Here is a 19,887-nt window from a genome sequence, read left to right on the forward strand (position 1 = left end):
TACTGATTGAGGTTACATGTACACATATCATTTGCCACGCAGATACCTGATGTGTGCAATGCACATACTGTTTTAATCATATGTCATACCATAGTAAAAGCAAAACCCACACTGCATTGACCAACTGTGTCACACACACACTCAGCAATTGCAGGATTCAAACCCCTACCTAACTATGTTATGATACCAGAGAAATACGCATTAACATGGCACGCTATATGCTTTGCTGGGTGGTTGCTCTTCTCCTGCTATATTTGTAGGATGCTGTCATCATCAGACTTTCCAAAGAGGAATGTACCTCTTTTAATGTGTTTTCCCAGTCTCCAAAATTGGAACTCCTCTCATAGGAAATTACACACAAACACACACAGTCAGCGTTTGCAGGATTTACACTCCTACCTAAGTATTTTATGATACTAGAGAGATACGCATTAACACGGCACGCTATATGCTTTACTGGGTGGTTTCTGTTCTCCTGCTATATTTGTAGAATGCTGACATCATCAGACTTTCCAAAGAGGACTGTACCTCTTTTAATGTGTTTTCCCAATCTCCAAAAAGGGCACTCCTCTCAAAGGAAATCATACACACACACACCCCCCCCCACACATACACACACACACACACACACTGTCAGCGTTTGCAGGATTCAAACCCCTACCTAACTATGGTATGATACTAGAAAGATACACATTAACAAGGCATGCTATATGCTTTACTGGGTGGTTTCTTTTCTCCTGCTATATTTGTAGGATGCTGACATCATCAGACTGGACATGGTAATGTGTGTACACTTTGTTTTATGCAATCCCAGGAATGAGCCACGTGGGTCGGCAGGTGTCAACAGCTTGAACAGGACCCCCATAATTCTTACCTTGTGTGATCTATCTGTGGACATATTGACATTCTTTCATATGTCAACACATATTTATGCACAGATTGTTGGTTTTGTGGATACGACATGTGTCTGGGATGTTGATAAAGGGCTATTCAAAGTGTATGTGGGACATGTGTAGCTCTGTTCAGTAATGTAAGTCCTGGGTGGCTACCTTGCAAACAGTCTAGCATGTTTGGGAACCATGATCTGCACATGAACATACCACAGTTGGTAGGGTTGTGTGTTTGTCAGCTTCCAATAGCTCTGTTTATGACTTCAACCATGATGGACTCCATGGCCTTGCAGATCAGACTTCATAGGCTTATGGGACTATACTTCCCATGGTGTGTTGTGCACCAACATTTGTGGGGAGTGCCATATGTTGCTGTAACACATTCAATGGTTCCAGATCCTGTGGAAAGGGTGAGGCTCAACAGACTGTTCAGGTGCAGGGTCTGTTTGTTCTGTAGTTCATGCATGACACATATCGGGAAACAATGTAATCCAATTGCTGCCATGCTTTTGGCTTTGGGAGGAGCTGTTCAGCCATTCTACATGTGATATCTCCTGGTATGATGACAGGGACTATCGTCAGTGGGAGTTGGGTATGTATATATGGGCCTGTCTGACAGAATGTCGGCATTGTCAGTCAGGTACAGTTGGCCCTGACTCAGGACATATATGAGTGTACATTGCTATTTATGACATAGCTGCAGGAGGTGTCATGATTCAGTCTGGACTCCTTCTCAGCTACTCTTTACAAAACACCAACAAACCTGAGCAGTAATCCCTGTTATACTCTTTTACACACTTAACACCCTACTGATCCTTTGTGATCAGGCTACGTAGTATGTCATCATAATATCCTGGCATATCCAGGGGTCAGTTTCGTGTGTACTCTCCAGTCCAGCTAGTGAATATTGTGGTTTTGACACAATGTCACATCTGCCTCATGTACACAGACAACCCTCTCCTCCTCCCAACAAACTCAGATATATGTCAGAGATGCAACAATATTGACATACAGGAGGATGAGCTCTCTCGACCCATGACACACACCACATATCAGTCTCACATAAACCTATAGCGACAGCAATCAAACCATATTATCACACATAAACATACTTGGAGGCTCTACATAAACTCTGCCTAAGCAGCAGAGACCTCCAAAGCAGACACACAAACAACTGCTACCCCACTACAATACCCACATATCACATAGTTCACAATGTCAGTGTGCCACACAGTCACTGCCCTTCGGTCTAAACAATACACCTAATACACTTGTAATAGGTGACACTTATTGCCAGACACACTGACGTCCCACTCACCAGACCAAACAAGGGAATAGTCACTTTGAGCTGTCTCTCGGGTGCCAGGATCTGCAACATAACACATGCACTCAGGTCACTCCAAAGCAAGTACAGGACTGGCTCCATCATTGTCCATGCTGGTGTATACAACCTCAGATGTTCCTCCCTGGATCACATGACATGATACATAGAGGAACTCTCTGATCATGTAGCCCAGTCCAGTATGACCCTGACCTTGTCTAGCATCTTACACTCACCAAGTATGATGTCACAGTATACCAACAAACTGATCATGTTTAACAGTTGGCTAACATATTGGTGTCATTCAAAGGGGATACAGTGTCTGTCAGCCTAGGGTGACATGCTTGACATGCCACGTAGCTTCCCTATGGACAGCTTGCACCTGTCACCCTTGGAATTTCGAATACTGGCTAAGGCACTTGCTACCACCATACTGCCTTTTTTAAGCGGGGCTCAAAAGACAAACCCACCTCCATAGACATTACAGAGTACATGACACTGAGGGTAATGCTGCTCAACACCTGATGTGTTACCCTCAAATTGCGCCCACTCAGAAATCTCCTCAGTATGGACAATAGCGATATCTGTGCACTAACAGACACCTGGTTCAGGCTCCCAAATGCACACCAGCACTACCAGGTTATATTTCATACCATGCTTTCTGACCACAAAACTCGGAATGGCCAACACAAATAGGGGGAGTATCCATATACATCACAGATACACATACCTCCGGGTTGGTAGCACTGCACAAAGCATCACAGACCATACATATGCACCTAACATTGTGCAAATCTGCCTTTTGGTTTGTTGCCTGCTACAGACCACCCCCCCAAACTCGGGAACCACACTCGGCTTTCCTGGGAACACTGGACAATATGAAGGTCTCCCCAAACACCATTATATTGGGTGACTTCAAATACCCACACATTGACTGGGGATAGTACTCAGGCCCCAACACCCTCGCCCAACAGTTGCTACTATTTGTAAACTCATATGCTATGGCACAACCGGTCACCACACCCACAAGAGGGGACAACATATTGGACATGACCAACATGGGGACTCTATGTTCCACACCTGAGATATACCCCTCATTGGTAAGGTCAGAACATACATTTATCTCACTGGACATCCATATCCCGTCCCCACAACCATCCTGGGTAATCTTGGTGAACTTTCAAAAGCAAATGTCACACTTTTCCAAACCAAGGTGGTATCCTTCAGAGACCCTGGGACAGTGGTAAGTATGGCTCAGACTGCTGAATCCTTTACATACACATTCTATGGACACCTAGTGGACTGCATGGATCGTGCTATCCCAAATAACAACTAGACTCACTCCTCCAATGGCAGGGGACCTGTCTGGCAGACCCCGGCCATTAATAAGCTATACAACGAAAGGAGGATGCTACTACATGATAGAGCACAATCCCAGACAGGGAAGGCATCTGTGATCTGTACTAGCAGACAGCTACAATCACTCATGTATTTATGTCAGGCCCGCTTCTAATGGACAATTGCACCAGACACGTAAGACACACACACAAGGCCTTCTTCAGTTAATTCAGGTACCTGGGTGGACACTCAGTGATATGTTGTGAGTTACTGCATACTGACTAAACATACCCTGAACCCACAGACATTGCCAACATCCTGGCAAACAGGTTCAGTGCAGATGTCTCCCCCCATCCCCCCTAAGGAGCTACTGTCCATCCCAACAGAGTGTAACCTCCCTGACATCACAAATAAACAGGTGAGTGCTGCCCTCCCCACAGTGGACAACACAGCATCAATGGGACCAGACGGTGTCCCGGCCTGCGTCTTACACGGGCTTCATGACAGATGTAACCTTCACATTATGTCACTGTTCAATATCAGAGTTACTGCAGGATATGCACCCACGGAATGGCATACAGAGATAGTGGTCCCACTCCACAGAGTTGCTGCCACAATGGACCACAGACAATATTGGCCTATAAGGCTAAGTAGCCTGTTCTCCAAAGCTATGGAGCGTATTGTAATGGGACTCATGCACATAGACATCGGGAACCTACAGACATTGGGTCCTACACATTTTAGCGTTGTTGTGGGCAGATCTTGCCTCTTGGACCTGTTCGTATTCTTTAAACAGTTACCAGGTCCATCAGTGTAGGGACGGTTGTCCACACAGCCTGCCTGGACCTTGCACAACCCTTCAACACAATACCCCACTCGGTCATTATGCATAGGCTCACCGGCGTCGATATCGACACATATCTCACACGTTGGATTGCTACCTGGATCAGGGATAGCACCCACATGCTCAGTATTGCAGGTGCCATGTCTGACTATACACCAGTTACACATGGCATCTCACAAGGCTCAGTCCTGGGACCTCTCTTGTTCAGTATATATTTGTGTGACGTACAGGCTAACACAGGAGGAATATGGCTGACCATGTTCGCAGATGACTGCAAACTGGGTGCCATAATCAACTCTCCAGCTGGCACATGCATACTCAAACAGGGTCTCACAGAGATAGGATGACTGGTTCCTGAGCCATGGCCTACAGCTAAATGCGATTAGTTGCATAGTCATCCCCTTTGGGAATAACAACATGCCCACACATTACCACATAGGTAGTAATCCATTACATACGGCAGTAGTTGTTAGGGGTTTGGGGACATGACTTGTTCGTACTCTCCTTTGACATTCACGTTGCCAAAGTGGTTAGACAGAACTTCTATATAGCCCACCTTATCCCATATGGTTTCACATGTTGATCAAGTGAGGTCATTGTGCCCCTATACTCATCACGACCATGCTTGGTTACAATGCCACATTTTAGATGTACCTTACCCGACACCTGCAGCAACTGTAATGGCCACAAATGTTCCTCACCAAGCAGATGTAGGGACTCACACGGATACCCTGCACAGTTCAGATACAGTAACTACAGCTCTACTCAGTCATTTACCATCTACTTGGATGTGTTGTGTGCTGTAGTTTAAGGAAATATCCGACCCAGATTTAATGGACATGCTCCACCTCAGGATATCCGACTCCCTTGGAGCTACACACTCCAGGGACATATACCTCAGCACAGATGTTAATAGGACATGCTGGAGGGACAGATTCTTATCCCAGAGGCTCCACTCACTCCAGATTGTAATCCCAGTTTCACATGGGCAGAGCCACCCACTGACCACCTACAGGAGACATCTTGACAAGTGGATGGGTGATTATATGTTTACCCATGGGATATCTTCTGGGTCCCTGCTAGACAGAGGCACAATACACTAAATGTAAATGGGCTATCTTGTGTGACCTACTATTCACAGGCACAGTGTTCTACTTTGACAGGGTTTCAAAAGCCAAACACACTCTGGCTAGGCTTGTACATGCCCTAGAGCAGATAGCCTAGTATCAACCTCTGAACCTATGATAATGTTCAGGATGCACAATGTTTATTGCTGATACTGTTTGCAGGTTTTATCGTCTTTGCTTTCCCACTTTCTATGAACAACTTAGGTATCTGCAGAACATATTTGATTATGACAGGGTTCCACTATTTTATATATGTGTCTGTTGTCATATAACTGTGTGCATGGGGCAGATTGCTGGATAGTGAGAGGTTCCTGGGTTAACACATGCAACTGCCTGATATGTGTGGCCCACTGCTGTACTCCGACATGGCCTAAGTGTGTGAGCATGCCCAGTTTAGACTGTCAGTGTTCTGTTGCCTGACATTTGTCTCATTTATTCAAGTGTGTGAGCATGCCCAGTGTGACCTTTCAGTATGTTGCTGTCTGAGGTCCACTACACTTGTTGATGTATGTGTACATGTCCGATATTAACATTTCTACTGTGTGTGTTGAAAGTCAGGTTCTATTCTTACTGCGGGACTCACCTTTGTGTCATAACTCGACAGGGATTATGCTGTGCCTGCTGGATTTCCATGGAATACTTTGCATAGACTTATCAACATTTCTTCATACAAGCTGACCGCTGCACTACTGTCATGGTTTAGTGGTTCAGTACTATGACTATAGTGCACAGTATCCTGGGTTTGAGGTCCATCACTGCTTTATATTTTCATACTGAGCAGACCAGACTGCTTAAGGGCCAGTAGAGCAAATATGAGCATGTTGGCTTTTGTTCAGCTATGCCCTACTTAGGTTCATAGGTTCATAGGTTCATACTAGGCTATCTGCCCTAAGGCATTTACAAGCCTAGCCAGTGTGTGTTTGGCTTTCGCCACCCTCTGAACTGATTTTACTGTGCCCTTTTTAAGGTTAGTTTACTGTGCCTCTGTCTAGTAGTGACACCAAAGTAATCCCCGGGGTAAACCTACAATCTCCCATCCACTCGTCAATATTCCTCTTGAAGAGAGTCAGTGAGGGGCTCTGCCTAACATGGACTGGGATTCTATTCCAGAGTGAAGGGAGCCTCTGGGTTATGAATCTGTCCCTCTAGCATGTCCTATTTATTTCTGTGCTGAGGTTCAAGTCCCTCGAGCACGTAGCTCTAAAGGATTTGGATTTTCTGAGGTGGAGCATGCTCATTAATTCCGCTTTGGACATGGCTTTATACGTCAGGCATAGATCGCCTCTAAGTAGATGGTATGCAACTAAGTAGAGCTGGAGTTTCTTTAACCGAGCAGCATATGGCATCTGTTTGAGTCCCATGATCCTCTTTGTGAGGTACTTTTGGGGTCTTTCTAGTTGCTGCAGGTGTCAGGTAAGGTACATCCCAAATGGGGCATTGTATTCAATTATGGGCCTGATGAGGGATGAATAAAGGGGCACAATGACCTCCCTTGATCTAGATGTGAATCCTTTCATGATAAGGTGGGCTATATAGAAGGTATTTCTAACCACTTTGGCAATGTGGTTGTCAAAGGAGAGATTACTGTCAACTTGGGTCCCCAGGACCCTAATTACTTCTTTCGTACTTAATGGATTCCCGCCTATGTGGTAATTTGTGGGCACTTTGTTTTTGCCAAAGGGTATGACTATACACTTTTTAGCGTTTAGCTTTAGGCCATGGCTCTGGCACCAGTTATCCGTCTCTATGAGACCCTTTTGGAGGATGCTTGTGTCAGCTGGAGAGTCAATTATGGTGCCCAGTTTGCAGTCATCTGCAAACTTGGTCAGCCACAGTCCTCCCGTGTTCGTCTGAACCTCGAAAAATATATACCGAACAAGAGTGGTCCCAGGACTGAGCCTTGTGGGACGCCACTTGTAACTGGTTTAGAGTCTGACATAGCTCCAGCAATTCTGACTGTGGGTTCTGTCCTTGAGCCAGTTTGCAACCCATCTTATGACATAGGAGTTTATATTTAAGCTGGAGAGCTTATCTATGATGCCCAAGTGGGGTATTGTGTAGAAGGCTTTTGCGAGGTCCAGGTAGGCTGTGTGGACTACCTTCCCCTCATCAATGGCCTTGGTGAGTGTTTCAAAGAAATCGACCAGGTTTAAGAGGCAGGATCTGCCCTTAACAAAGCCGAATTGGGTAGGATCCAGTGTCTGTAGGTCCCCAATGTCTTTGTTTATGAGTTCCATGATGATCCTCTCCATAGCTTTGCAGACCAGGCTAGTCAGGCTTATGGGGCAATAGTTTCCAGGGTCTGTAGAGGCACCACCTTTGTGGAGTGGGACCACTGTTGCTGTACACCATTCTTTGGGTACATATCCTGTAGTAAGGCTGAGATTGAACAGCAGCTTTATGTGGGGGTTTAGCTCTTCTTGGAGTTCATGTAGGACGCAGCCCGGGACACCGTCTGGTCCCATTGATGCTGTGTTTTTTGCTTTGGAGGGGGCGGCTCTCACCTGAGCATCTGAGATGTCAGGGAGGCAGCACTCTACTGGGATAGATATTTGCTCTTTAGGGGGGGAAGGGAGGGAGGGAGAAGTTTGCACTGAACCTGTCTGCCAGTATGTTGGCAATGTCTGTGGGTTCAGTGTATTTTTTGTCATTTTGGTCCAACTCTGAGCATATCTGGGAGTTGCCACCCAGGTTCCTAACATAACTAAAGAAGGCCTTCTGATTATCTTTAGTGTCCTCTGCAATTTTTTTCTCAAAGCTGGCCTTGGATGATTTTATGAGGGATAGTAGTTTTTTGCTAGTACTGATCAGAGATGCCTTCCCTTTTAGGGATTTTGCTCTATCATGTAGTAGCTTCCTCCTTCTGTTGTAGAACTTATTTATGGCTGGGGTCCACCAGGGAGGATGCCTGCCTTTGGAAGATTGGGTTTTGATTTTGTTTGGGATAGCATGATCCATGCATTCATGAAGGTGTCCATAGAATGCGTTTATAAAGGATTCTGCAGTTTGAGCCATAGTTTCCACTGGCCTGGGGGCCTTGAAGGATTCCACCTCAGTTCTGAGAAGTGTGAAGTTAGCTTTTGAGAAGTTTTTCACTGTGGTTTTCTGGGCTGTGGGTGGGATCAGGATGTGGATATCCAGTGAAATTAATTTATGGTCTAATCTTACCAATGAGGGGAATACCTCTGGTATGGAGCATAGAGTCCCCATGTTGGTGATGACAAGGTACAGTATGTTATCCCCTCTTGTGGGGGTGGTGACTAGTTGTTCCATAGCATTTGAGTTTATAAATTCTAGGAACCTTTGGGCTAGAGTGTTAGGGCTTGAGTAATGCTCCCAGTCAATGTTTGGGTAGTTGAAGTCACCCAATATAATGGTGTTTGGAGAGACCTTCATATACTTAGACCTAGCTTGTCCAGCATTGCTCAATATTAACCAACATTGCTGGAAGTTGGCCAATATTACTCAACAATGACCACAGTTGTGCTAGTTGGTGTGTGCAATTTTCTTTACATATACTACATGGTGGTAAATGCTGTTTAGCATTGCTTTATCTTGCTTAACACATGGCAATCATGCTTCAGGTGGTGCTGCAGGGCTGGCTATGTTGGATGCACATACTACACTTCCTATACATGTTTGAAAGCAGGTAGTGTCAACTTAGGCAAACCTTTTACTATATGTGCAAGTCAGAGAGAGGTATCATTTCCAGAGTTCCTACTGATCCAGTGTATGTGCTATGCGTTGCCTCTTTGCCAAGGCCAAAGCATACTGGGCACGCCTCCTTCTGCCTACTGGGGCAGGCTCAGGTTGTTCCTCCTCCGAGTCATGCTCTGCCTGTGATGGCCTTGGCAATGGTGGGGGGCTGTTTGGCCCAGGCCTATGCTGGTCCTGCTGCAGCTGTTTTTGCAGGATCATATTATGTAGCATAGCACATACCATGACAATTTGGTACATGTAGTTGGTGAGTACTGCAAGGCTCCACCAGATGTGTCCAGGCACTGGAACCGTGACTTCAGCAGCCCAAACACATGCTCAATTACATTTCGTGTTTGTGCGTGTGCCTCATTATGGTGTTCCTGTTCAGGTGTGTGTGCATTTCTGATGGGTGTCATCAGCCACGGCTCCAGTGCATAGCCAGCCTCCGCCACTAGGTGACCATGTGGGATGTCCCCGTTGGCAAATGTCTGGTACAGCTGCATCAGATGCCAGATATGGGTATCATGGTAGCTTCCAGGGCAGCCAGCACACACATTCAGTATTATGCCCTGGGCATCACACACGACCTGGCAGTTGATGGAGGGGAAGCCCTTGCGGTTGAAGTAGACCCTACCCCGCTCACCGGCTGGTGCTTTGATGCATATGCGCGTGCAGTCTATTGCACCCACTACCTCAGGGTATTCCGCTATTTGCTGGAAGAGATGCATATTGCTGGCCAATACCTCACGGGAATTGGGGAAATATACACGATCACCGACATGTGCTGACATGGCATCCAGGAACTGGTGCAGTACCCTGGATGCTGATGCCTGTGATATCCCCATCATATCACCAGTTGGTCTCTGGAAGGTACCTGTTGCTAATATTCTTAGGCCAGCACATACCTTGGTTTCCACTGGGATGGGTTCCCCTCTATTGGTTCTGTGTGTGAGGCATGGCCTGCACAGCTCAGCAATTTGCTGCAAGAGGTCTCTGTCCACTCTATAGCGCTCCACTATCTCCAGCTCATGTATCCCCTGGTAGGTTACCCTGGGCCTCTACACTCTTCTCTGTCTCCTCACTGTGGGTTGTCCAGCAGCATTTGCATTATCACCACCCTCAGCATGTTGCATATGTCGCCTTATAACAGCAATGGCAGCCCCTAACATTTTTTGTCTCAGTAAAGCTTTTTCAGTTTTCACTTCTATTAGCTTACTGCAGTGTTGCAGTGTCTCTTGAGAGAAACATAATGGACTGTTGTTTGGAGAGTTTTAAGTGCTGGGCTGGGCTGGGCTAGTGTACTGCCTATGTAATTGCCTGATTCTGATTGTTTTCACCTGCTAGCTCTGCTAGAACTCCCTGGTAACTTCCTACTATTTGGTGTGCTTCCTTTTCCTTTCTGTTTCCTCAGGGGGGAGTGCCACGCACACAAGCGCAAACACGCGCACAGCAGCTAACACGTGCGCACACATGCTTACACGGACTAAAACTTGCTTATTCTTGTTAAAACACATGCACACTGGTGCAAACGCACATACAACTGTTTACACAGCCTTACATATGCTTACTCTGGCTTACACACGTGCACACACGCTTACACTCGCGCACACTGTCTTACTCGGGTTTACTGGCACACACACGCGCGCATGCATGCTCAGCAAGAAACTTTGGTGTTATCCATGGCATACACCTTCAATTTCTTTACTTTACCTAGCCTACCTGTTGACACACCTCTTTCAATGATATGTAAATGTCAGCTGAAACATGCCACTCTGCTCCAGTGAGCTTCACTTCTTTCATACATACCTCACTTCTACTCTGTTACTCTCCTTATCCAACTCCTACACTCCACTGACTGTGCTCATTTGCTATGTAAACTTGAGATTCACTATCCTAACCCTCATTTGCATAGGATTGCCTACTAATGCTTGGTTACATCTCTTAGACTGAGCTTTCCCCCTTAGCAACCTCTACTCGGTGGCCATGTTGTCTTCAGCCTGCCATTCACTTGCATTGTAAATTCATATCAGCAATAAAATCCACATTTGTGGATCTTAATTATTGATTTTCTGGTTTTTAGGGCGCAGTGCGTTTGCGCGGCGCTGCTCTATGCTTAAACCCTGGAGATCGGGATGAAAAAAAAAATAGTTATTTTATTTTTATTTTGCATCACTTCACATTGCCAATGGCCGTATTTTTGGCCATTGGCATGCTTCCTCCTGTAAATGCATCCTTTTTTTGTAGCTGTCACGGCTCCGTTTTGCTATTTGCAGAACCATACTCAGTTGTCAACTGAGTACATTTCTGCAAATAATACTACTCATACTCGGCCAGGTTCAGGTTTCATGGATTGCAAATTTACCTCATTTGCATAGCTTTCGCCTGCAGTTGAGGTAATTTGCATATCCAAGCCCTGTCCATGTAGGACTAGTTTTGAGAGCTCTGTTGCACGCCCCTACCGGCTGTTCCTGGATCGCTTGGCAGACATGTTGGCTGCATGGAGTCTTACTCTACTCTTAGACTCCGTGCAAGCCTTCGTGAATCCGGCCCATTGGCTTAAACTTTTTACTGCCTTTTGGGGGAGATCACTTAATTTTGTGTGTGTTGCATATTTTTATTTTGGCTACCTCAGTAGTGCTTAAGGTAACAGTGCAGCCATTTTTCTGGTGTTTTCTTGGTCACTAATAGTGAGTGGCATGAAACTAAAGTATGTGTGTCACTAACTTTGCTTGCTGAGATTTGGTGGTTATTCCACCTTGTTATGGGTCGATTGATGGTGATCCTTATGGGGCAGGAGTCTCCACTTTTGAGAAAGTAAAGCTTAGAAAAATTTTACCTTGCACAGAGGGGATTTGCTGCTTCATTCATTCCCTCCTAGTGTATCATATTTATAGTCCTCAACCCTTTAGAACTAAGCTCATTGAAAAAGACAACTATTGAATCAAAAGTCCTTAAGCAGTGACAGCAGTGAATATCATTGTGATGTTTTTAATAAGTTGCTAGTTCAGTGAATTTTCTGTCATCGTTCATTTCTGTAGTTTTTTTTTCACTTTCAAATTTCTGTCAGTATTCGTGACATCAGTTATGACTGGCTGGTTGGTACAATGGATAGTGCTTGTTATTTTGCTTCTTTGTTTTTACCTGGGGTCAGATCCAGGTTGCTTCAAGGGGATTCCCCAATTATGTTTAATTATGTTTAATATGATTTATATGACTGGGGAGCAGAGCTGGATCCAGCACTAGTGAAACAACCTAGGCAGTTGCCTACGGCCCAGCTGGGGCTGGGCCTGCTTTCCAGGGTACTGACATAACATTTAATTTTTTTTAAAATTAAATGTCATTTTTTAACAGTGTGCTGCCATGAGACATGTTTTTTCATTGCTTTTGTGAGCAGCCAGGGGGTTTCTGTGGGGGGGGGGGGCAATCCATCAGGTCTGTATTAGATAGTCGAATGGTGAAAAGAGTGAACGCTCTTACATCGAATCCTAATAACCGAAACCACACGTCGAACATACAGAACAGCGATTTTTTTCCCCAGGGAAAAAAATCGCTGCTCCAAAAAAAAAAAAAAAAAACAAATCCACAGACAAAATAAGTGTAGTGGAGCTGTGCCCCACATACCCCCCCACCTAAATATACCAACTCTGAGATCGCACCACAGTGGAGGAAACAGCAAAGTCCTGGCAATGGCCCAGCGATTTTTTTTTTCCCTGGGAAAAAAATCACTGTTCAGCCATTCGACATTCTGTGCTTCCGGTTATCAGAGGTCGATGTACGAGCATCCGCTCTTTTCAACGTTCGACGTCCTGATATAGACCCAATCCATCACCCTGCCTAGGGCCCATTTGACCATGATCCAACTCTGATGCCACCTTCTGCACAGTACTGCTTACTCTTGCATGTGCAGCATTTAGGACATGAATGACCTCATTTTGTGAAAATAAAATTAAATATAGTGTTTATCACCTACAGACTCTCTATATAGGAACTGTATGTTACCTTCTAATAAATGTTCTACCTTGTAACACATTGTAGCTTCTTTATTGCTTCCCTTTGAGAAACTGGCTGGTGTAGGGGGATAAACTCATATAGCTTAGGCTATTACACACACACACACACACACACACACACACACACACACACACACACACACACACACACACATGCACATATATTTAAGTATGTGTGAAGCTTAACCCATCTTATGTTCAGAAGTATGCTAATGAGTAGCTAGCACCCATGTCTTTGCAACAGTCTGTGATATAATGAGTTCTGTACACCACTGCACGTTCATAAATTACAAAGATGAACCTAAACAATTAACAGTAACTTTGACAATATGGCACAATAAGCAAAAGCAGTTTTGAAGACAACTTGCCTCAGCTTTAGACCTTGGTATGAAGAAATCTTTCTCATAAACCCCAGCATTAGCAAACAGAGAAGGAGATAACAGTCCATAAATACTGGATTCATCTCCATAGTTTATGCTGTCACTGATACGTTTTATTCGTGGGGCTGCCAGATCACTGCGCACAGTAGGAACTCCATAGGTATGATAATCTGCAGAGGAAGTAACCAAAATTCTGCTAAGTAAATATCATTAAACAGAATTATTGTTAAGAATTAAATCTAGAAATGCTACAACAGCTAGCAGTCATGTTAGCATATCATTTGTGCTGATGCCTGTTGGCTTTCTAGTACTACTTTTTTTGTTCTGATGCATTTGACACTTCAAATAATTAAAGCAACATAAACAATGAAAAGCATAATGCTTGCCTGACTGACCAGCATTGCAGAATTCCTTATCTGTTAGGTGATGTTGATCTAGTTATCCAATGAGCAAGATCCTTTTATTCCCTATACAAAATGATTCAGACAATCCTGTACATTCTTTTTTTCAATCACTCTTTTTGAATACAAGTGGTGAAGGTTCACACTTAATAGTAGCCACAGTTCTACTGAGTAGTGTTTGCAAACATTTATAACTCTGTGTGACATCCTGATACTTAGGTTTTATCACATTTCTAAATGCCTATCCCAGCTACCTTTCCATTTCCACCCACTGCAGGATCAACATTCAGGGGTGAAGACAGATAAATTAAGTATAGCTTGTAAACAATATGCTGTTTATTCAATTGATTTAATTGGAGCTTGCCTATCTATTGTTAATGAAATATTTTTTTCCACAGGACTGTGGAAACTGTGTGAGATTTAAAAAAATCCAAATATAAAAGTACAGTTGTGTGAGGTATTCACTGTAACAGTATTTACATAACTAATAATAATATTGCTTTGATGTCTATGAGTTGTTAGGGTGGTGGCTAACAACACAGGGGCACTGTAGATAAGACTAACCTCTGTTAAAATCACATGAGGTCATTTAATCAGACTGTACACTCTAGAATGAAGTGTACCACATGAATTGCAGTTTCATGTACCTAGTTCATTTTGCATTAAGATATATATATATATATATATATATATATATATATATATATATATATATATATATATATATATATATATATACCTCAAACAATAGGCTATTTTTCTAAGTTTAAATATATTTATGGGTGTTGCTTCATGTTGTTTCAGCAACATTCACTTTATTCAATTTATTTTTGTCTAAAACAGATAGAAAACTGACATTTTGTCAACCAGTCATTTGGATAACCTCTGCATTGTACAAATGAAGGAAGCACACAGCTTTTACTTCCAGTCACAAATAAATCTAATGAAAGTGTTACCAACCACATTTCCCCTCACCAACAAAGTTACTAACTTGGTTGTTTTTTTTATGTAAATCAGTTAAATCATTGAGTTATGTGCTACAGTCTTCATTATTCATCTAAGATGTACGGCTGAATTTTGGAAACAAGAGCTTACAACTTGTTGTTTCTTTGCACTTGTTTGTGCCTCTAGGGTAATGAAGGTTTTTGATGAAATACCAAATGCCATGATATCCAACGCCCAGGTGGCCTACTGCTATATGAGATGCAGTGGTGTGGAAATGCTGTTCATTCACCTATTGAGTACTCCTCCATGGTGATTGTTCCACAATGTTTTGGGCAACAGGGAAATTGACAACTAGAAGATCCTCTGTATTCAAAAAAAGAGATATGACACTTTAGAAATGAGTAACAATTCATTTATATCCATTGTCCATTATGCTATGGTTTCCTCACATGTGATTCTTTTCAAAGAAGTCCACCAATTCCTTCCTACACTCAGGCATAGTTCTCTGACTAGAAGAAAACCTGTGTTCACTTTACATCTGGGCAAATAACAGAGGGCTAGAAGACAATAGCTTTGAAGAAAACTATACACTGCCATGATACTTTGTGGTTAGCTTCTCAGACTGTACTTTTCTCCACAGACTGTAAATTCCACCATAACATCTATGAGAGGTGGTAGCAGGTTTGCTTTAGGACAGGGGCAAGAAAGGCAGACAGCAAAGCTTTGATGACTTCCTTCCCATAATTACATAATCTGAGGTAGGCTTGAAGATAATTGCTTCTAGTTTAACTACCTTTATGAGTAAAGGCAACATTTCAGCATAACACAAATTAGGTAGAAGTACCATATTACTGGGCTCTTCATCAACAAAGCCACATAGAGGATTAAAATGCCTGCATAGACTGTCATGTGTGGGAAAGGTTCCATCCATAATAATGAATGCTGAGCTGGTGAGGTCCTTCAGACTGAAGTATCTTGTCAGTATGAAAATTATGACATTATACTGCTCATTCTGGACCACTTTGTGCAGAAAGAGACTAAGCATGGGTAGAAATTAGTCATGGTTGCAACACTGTCCTTTAGTATAATCACTTGAGAAGGGCTAATTTTATGAATTTATTGATATAGGGTTCCTCTCGAAGGAATGTTCTGAATTACCTCATTCTCCAAAACACTTGTAATTTCCCTTACGATGGCAAACAAAAGTTCTGTAATGTCTCTGGCTCTCCTTTTCAAGGTGGACATAGCTTTAATCAATGACACTAGCAATGCTCAGGGGCATGATGACATTCAGTGACCCTCTGGAGCTGATCTCCCCTACTATATCCACAGTTATACTATCCCCTTACAGTGTTATTTCAGCTTGTATTGGCAAGGCCAGTAGGACTTGTAATTCTTGTATCTGTCCTAACAAACAAGTGCCTGTCCACTATGAGGCATAATTTTCCCCTTTAGGTCTCAATACAACTGTATGGAGTGTCCATTGCTGCAGTAAAAACAAGGACATTAAGGCTGCACTCTCTAGGGATGTATCTCCGACATCATGCTTCTCATTAGGTGCACAAGTATCTAGACATCCCATTGCCTAAAGAACAAGACTGAGCTGTTGATAATTAGATACATTTGTCTGATTTATCATTATACTTTCAAGTAGAAGGCATTCATTTGCTGTCTTCATTGCTATACTGCAGAGGTTGACATGATGATAGCTCTTCCATATGAAGAGTCAACAAAATCATTAATTCACCAGTACAAGTTAGACAACATTATAGCTGATAAAATGAAGGCCACTAAACAATTTGTTCATTACTTTCATGTACAGCTGCATGATATTGCATACCATTGAGCATGGTTGGACGTAGCTGTGTACTGTTGCTCTATACTCTAGGAGCACTACTAACTAATCGCACATTTCACAAATTGCTGGTGGCACAGACACATGCACTGTTTATGTTGTAAAAGGCACTTTATGTAGCTTGACTATGTTATTGTAAAATACAATGTTAAGGTCACTGTTGTTAAGTCCCTGCTTGTAATTATTACTTTACCTGTAGTGGAACCAGCTGTTAGGTTACAGCTGTTTTGCACTCTGTCTTGCTACATCTGAGCCAGATTGCTACTGCTCTTAAATACTGCAATCTGATATATTCAGAGGTGGATAATTATCCTGTCTTCTTGCTCTTTGTATGTTCTACTGTTGTGCCACTCAAGCCGACTGCTTTAACAGCATCCTTGTCAGACTGCTGATTAATTTCATTGCACTTATATTCTCTGCCGTTATGGCACCTGAGCTAGACTGGCAATTTGTTTCACTGGCTTTTTGTACTCTGTTTGGCATCCAAACCAGTTTTCTAGTATACTCATTGCTCCTGTTGTGGCATCTTGACCAATTTGCTAATTCATCTCACTTATTGTAGCTCATCGCAGTTATTATAACTTTACTAACACTACCTTAACTTCCATTTCTTGACATATATATATATATATATATATATATATATATATATATATATATATATATATATATATATATATATGTTTGATAGAAAACACATTTCACTGAAACTCATTTCCACTGAAAATGAATTGCCACTGAAAACACATTTGACTGAAACTCATTTTGTCTAAAAAGGTATATGCCCAGTTCCCCACTGTAGTGTGATCCTGGAGTTAGTCTATATAGTAAGGGGTGTGGGTGGCGTAGCCCCCCACCTATTTTAAATGTTCTAAGCCATAGACATGGATTCTTACAAGTCAAATGAATAACTCTTTCCAGAAAATAAGATATACCCAAACTATTTGGGGAGCTACCCCCCACACACCCCCAACTATATATACTAACTCCAGGGTTGCACTAGAGTGCGGAACAGGGCATATACCTTTTTAGACTAAATGTGTTTCAGTCAAATGTGTTTTCAGTGAAGTGAGCTTTCAGTGAATTGTGCTCAGGGAATTCATTTTCAGTGAAATGAGGCTTCAACGAAATGAGTTTCAGTGAAATGTGTTTTCTATCAAACAAAGTATACCAATATATATATATATATATATATATATATATATATATATATATATATATATATATATGTTTGCTTTTTTTATCTATGAATCTCATTTCACTGAAAGCTAACAATAAACTAGGATTTTTCTGCTCTCCGCTCTGAGGATGGTGATCAGCAAGACCAGTCTTTACAGCCCCCCTCCACTTCTCCACCTAAAGTTAATCTTTTTCCTTCATCTGAATTGCAGGATGGAGTCCAGTGTTTTTTATCATCACCAGTTCTGACTGCTATCCAAATTTCCAGGGAATGAGATGCACAGAGAAGGTCAGGTTCGAGAGGTCAAGCAAGAGGGAGGGGAAGAGGCAGAGGGAAAGGATCGTATCCATTTCACCAAGGCACATTCACATGAGACGCAGCTACAGACGATCTGTTCCTCCAACTAAGTTATCACTTCTTCTTTGGCTACTACTAGTTCAGTTTCAGACACTAACCTGAATGCCTCTTCGGCCTCCAGAGTATCTTCAGCTACTGATGTTTCACCAGTGTTTAATTTGTCAGACAAAAAGCTTCATTTAGACCATTTAAGTGTACTGAGCAAAGGTTTTACCTTCATTCCTTCCCAAAGAGCTAGCCTGTCAAATTTACTGTTAGATCTGAGACTGCTCACTTGTAAATTGAATTTAAGAGTTCTGTTTAATGAAGAAGATATTGATGCTGTATCCACTCAGTCTTCTGTTGTTTCTAGTTCTCCAGTAGTTAATAGTAATGTTAGATGTGTCAGTTTTAAAAAAGAAAAGTTTATTTAATCCTCCTTTACATAATATCTTATCTTTTTTTTAAGGGTTTGTGAAAATGATTTCAGGAATGTTCTTAGTGTACACACTACAGTTAAATGGTTTAATCTCAGTGCCACTGAAAGATCTGCCCTTTATGACTTGTCTAACGAAAGCAATCTCAGAATAATGGAAGCAGACAAGGGCACAGGTATTGTACTTATGCAACAACAATTGTATGTTAACAAAACTGAAACCACCTTGAAAGATGATTTTTATGAACAGGTTTCTATTGACACAGTTTATAAACAGTTTGCCCACTTTGATAATGTACTGAGGACTTTAAAGAATAATCACCATATCACCACTGAAAAAGTTTTGTTCATGAATACCCCCAACCCTAGCCAGGCAAAACTGTTTGGGATCCCTAAAGTTCATAAAAATGCCACAGACCCACCCTTTAGACTAATTGTGTCTAACAAGCGCACCAAAACAGAATGCATTTCTCAATATATAGACTACATTTTGAATCCAGTTGCTCAAGCCAATCCTTTTTACATCAGAGACTCATGGGACTTTTTGAATAAACTATTCTTAGCAGACTTAGATTTTTCTAATAGCTTATTAGTCACTTTGGATGTAGTTGCACCATACACCACACACTTACATCAAACATTTTCTTTATAAGTTTGCCAAGTTCCCTAAGAGAAAAATTGACACCCTTTACCAATTTATGGCATTAGTTTTGCAGAATAATATTTTTCATTTTAGCAAAGTTATCTACAAAGAAGTACGTATGTGGGTGGCCACGGTGGTGCAGCGGTTAGCATTGTCGCCTCACAGTAAGAGGTTCTCCGGTTCAATTCTCTGCTGGGGTGCCTTCTGTGCAGTGTCTGCATGTCCTCCCTGTGGTCACGTGGATTTCCTCTGGGTGCTCCGGTTTCCTCCCAAAGACATGCGGTAGGTGGATTGGACACTCTAAATTGGCCCTAGGTGTGGGAGCATGCATGTGTGTGCCTTCTGTGGAAGGGTGGGCACCGGGCTGGCAACTCAACACTGTAAAACTCCACTGCCAATCATGAGCGGACAGCTGATCCACTGTGGCAACCCCTAACCGGGAAAGGAGAAGATCTACAAACAAGTATGTGGTGTGGCTATGG

General features: G+C 42.7%; 1 protein-coding gene across 1 annotated transcript in view; it reads right to left on the reverse strand.

Annotated features, from left to right (window-relative positions):
• EFHB (EF-hand domain family member B) overlaps window positions 1–19,887 on the reverse strand; it is a 511,923-nt gene that overhangs the window by 44,705 nt on the left and 447,331 nt on the right. Inside the window, exon 12 of the mRNA XM_044066233.1 lies at window positions 13,598–13,779. Within this exon, the coding sequence (XP_043922168.1) occupies window positions 13,598–13,779 (182 nt within the window). The remainder of the gene's footprint in view (window positions 1–13,597; window positions 13,780–19,887) is intronic.

This window comes from Protopterus annectens, chromosome 3.part1 (genome assembly GCF_019279795.1).
Source record: "Protopterus annectens isolate FY-2018-M chromosome 3.part1, PAN1.0, whole genome shotgun sequence".
NCBI lineage: Eukaryota > Metazoa > Chordata > Ceratodontiformes > Protopteridae > Protopterus > Protopterus annectens.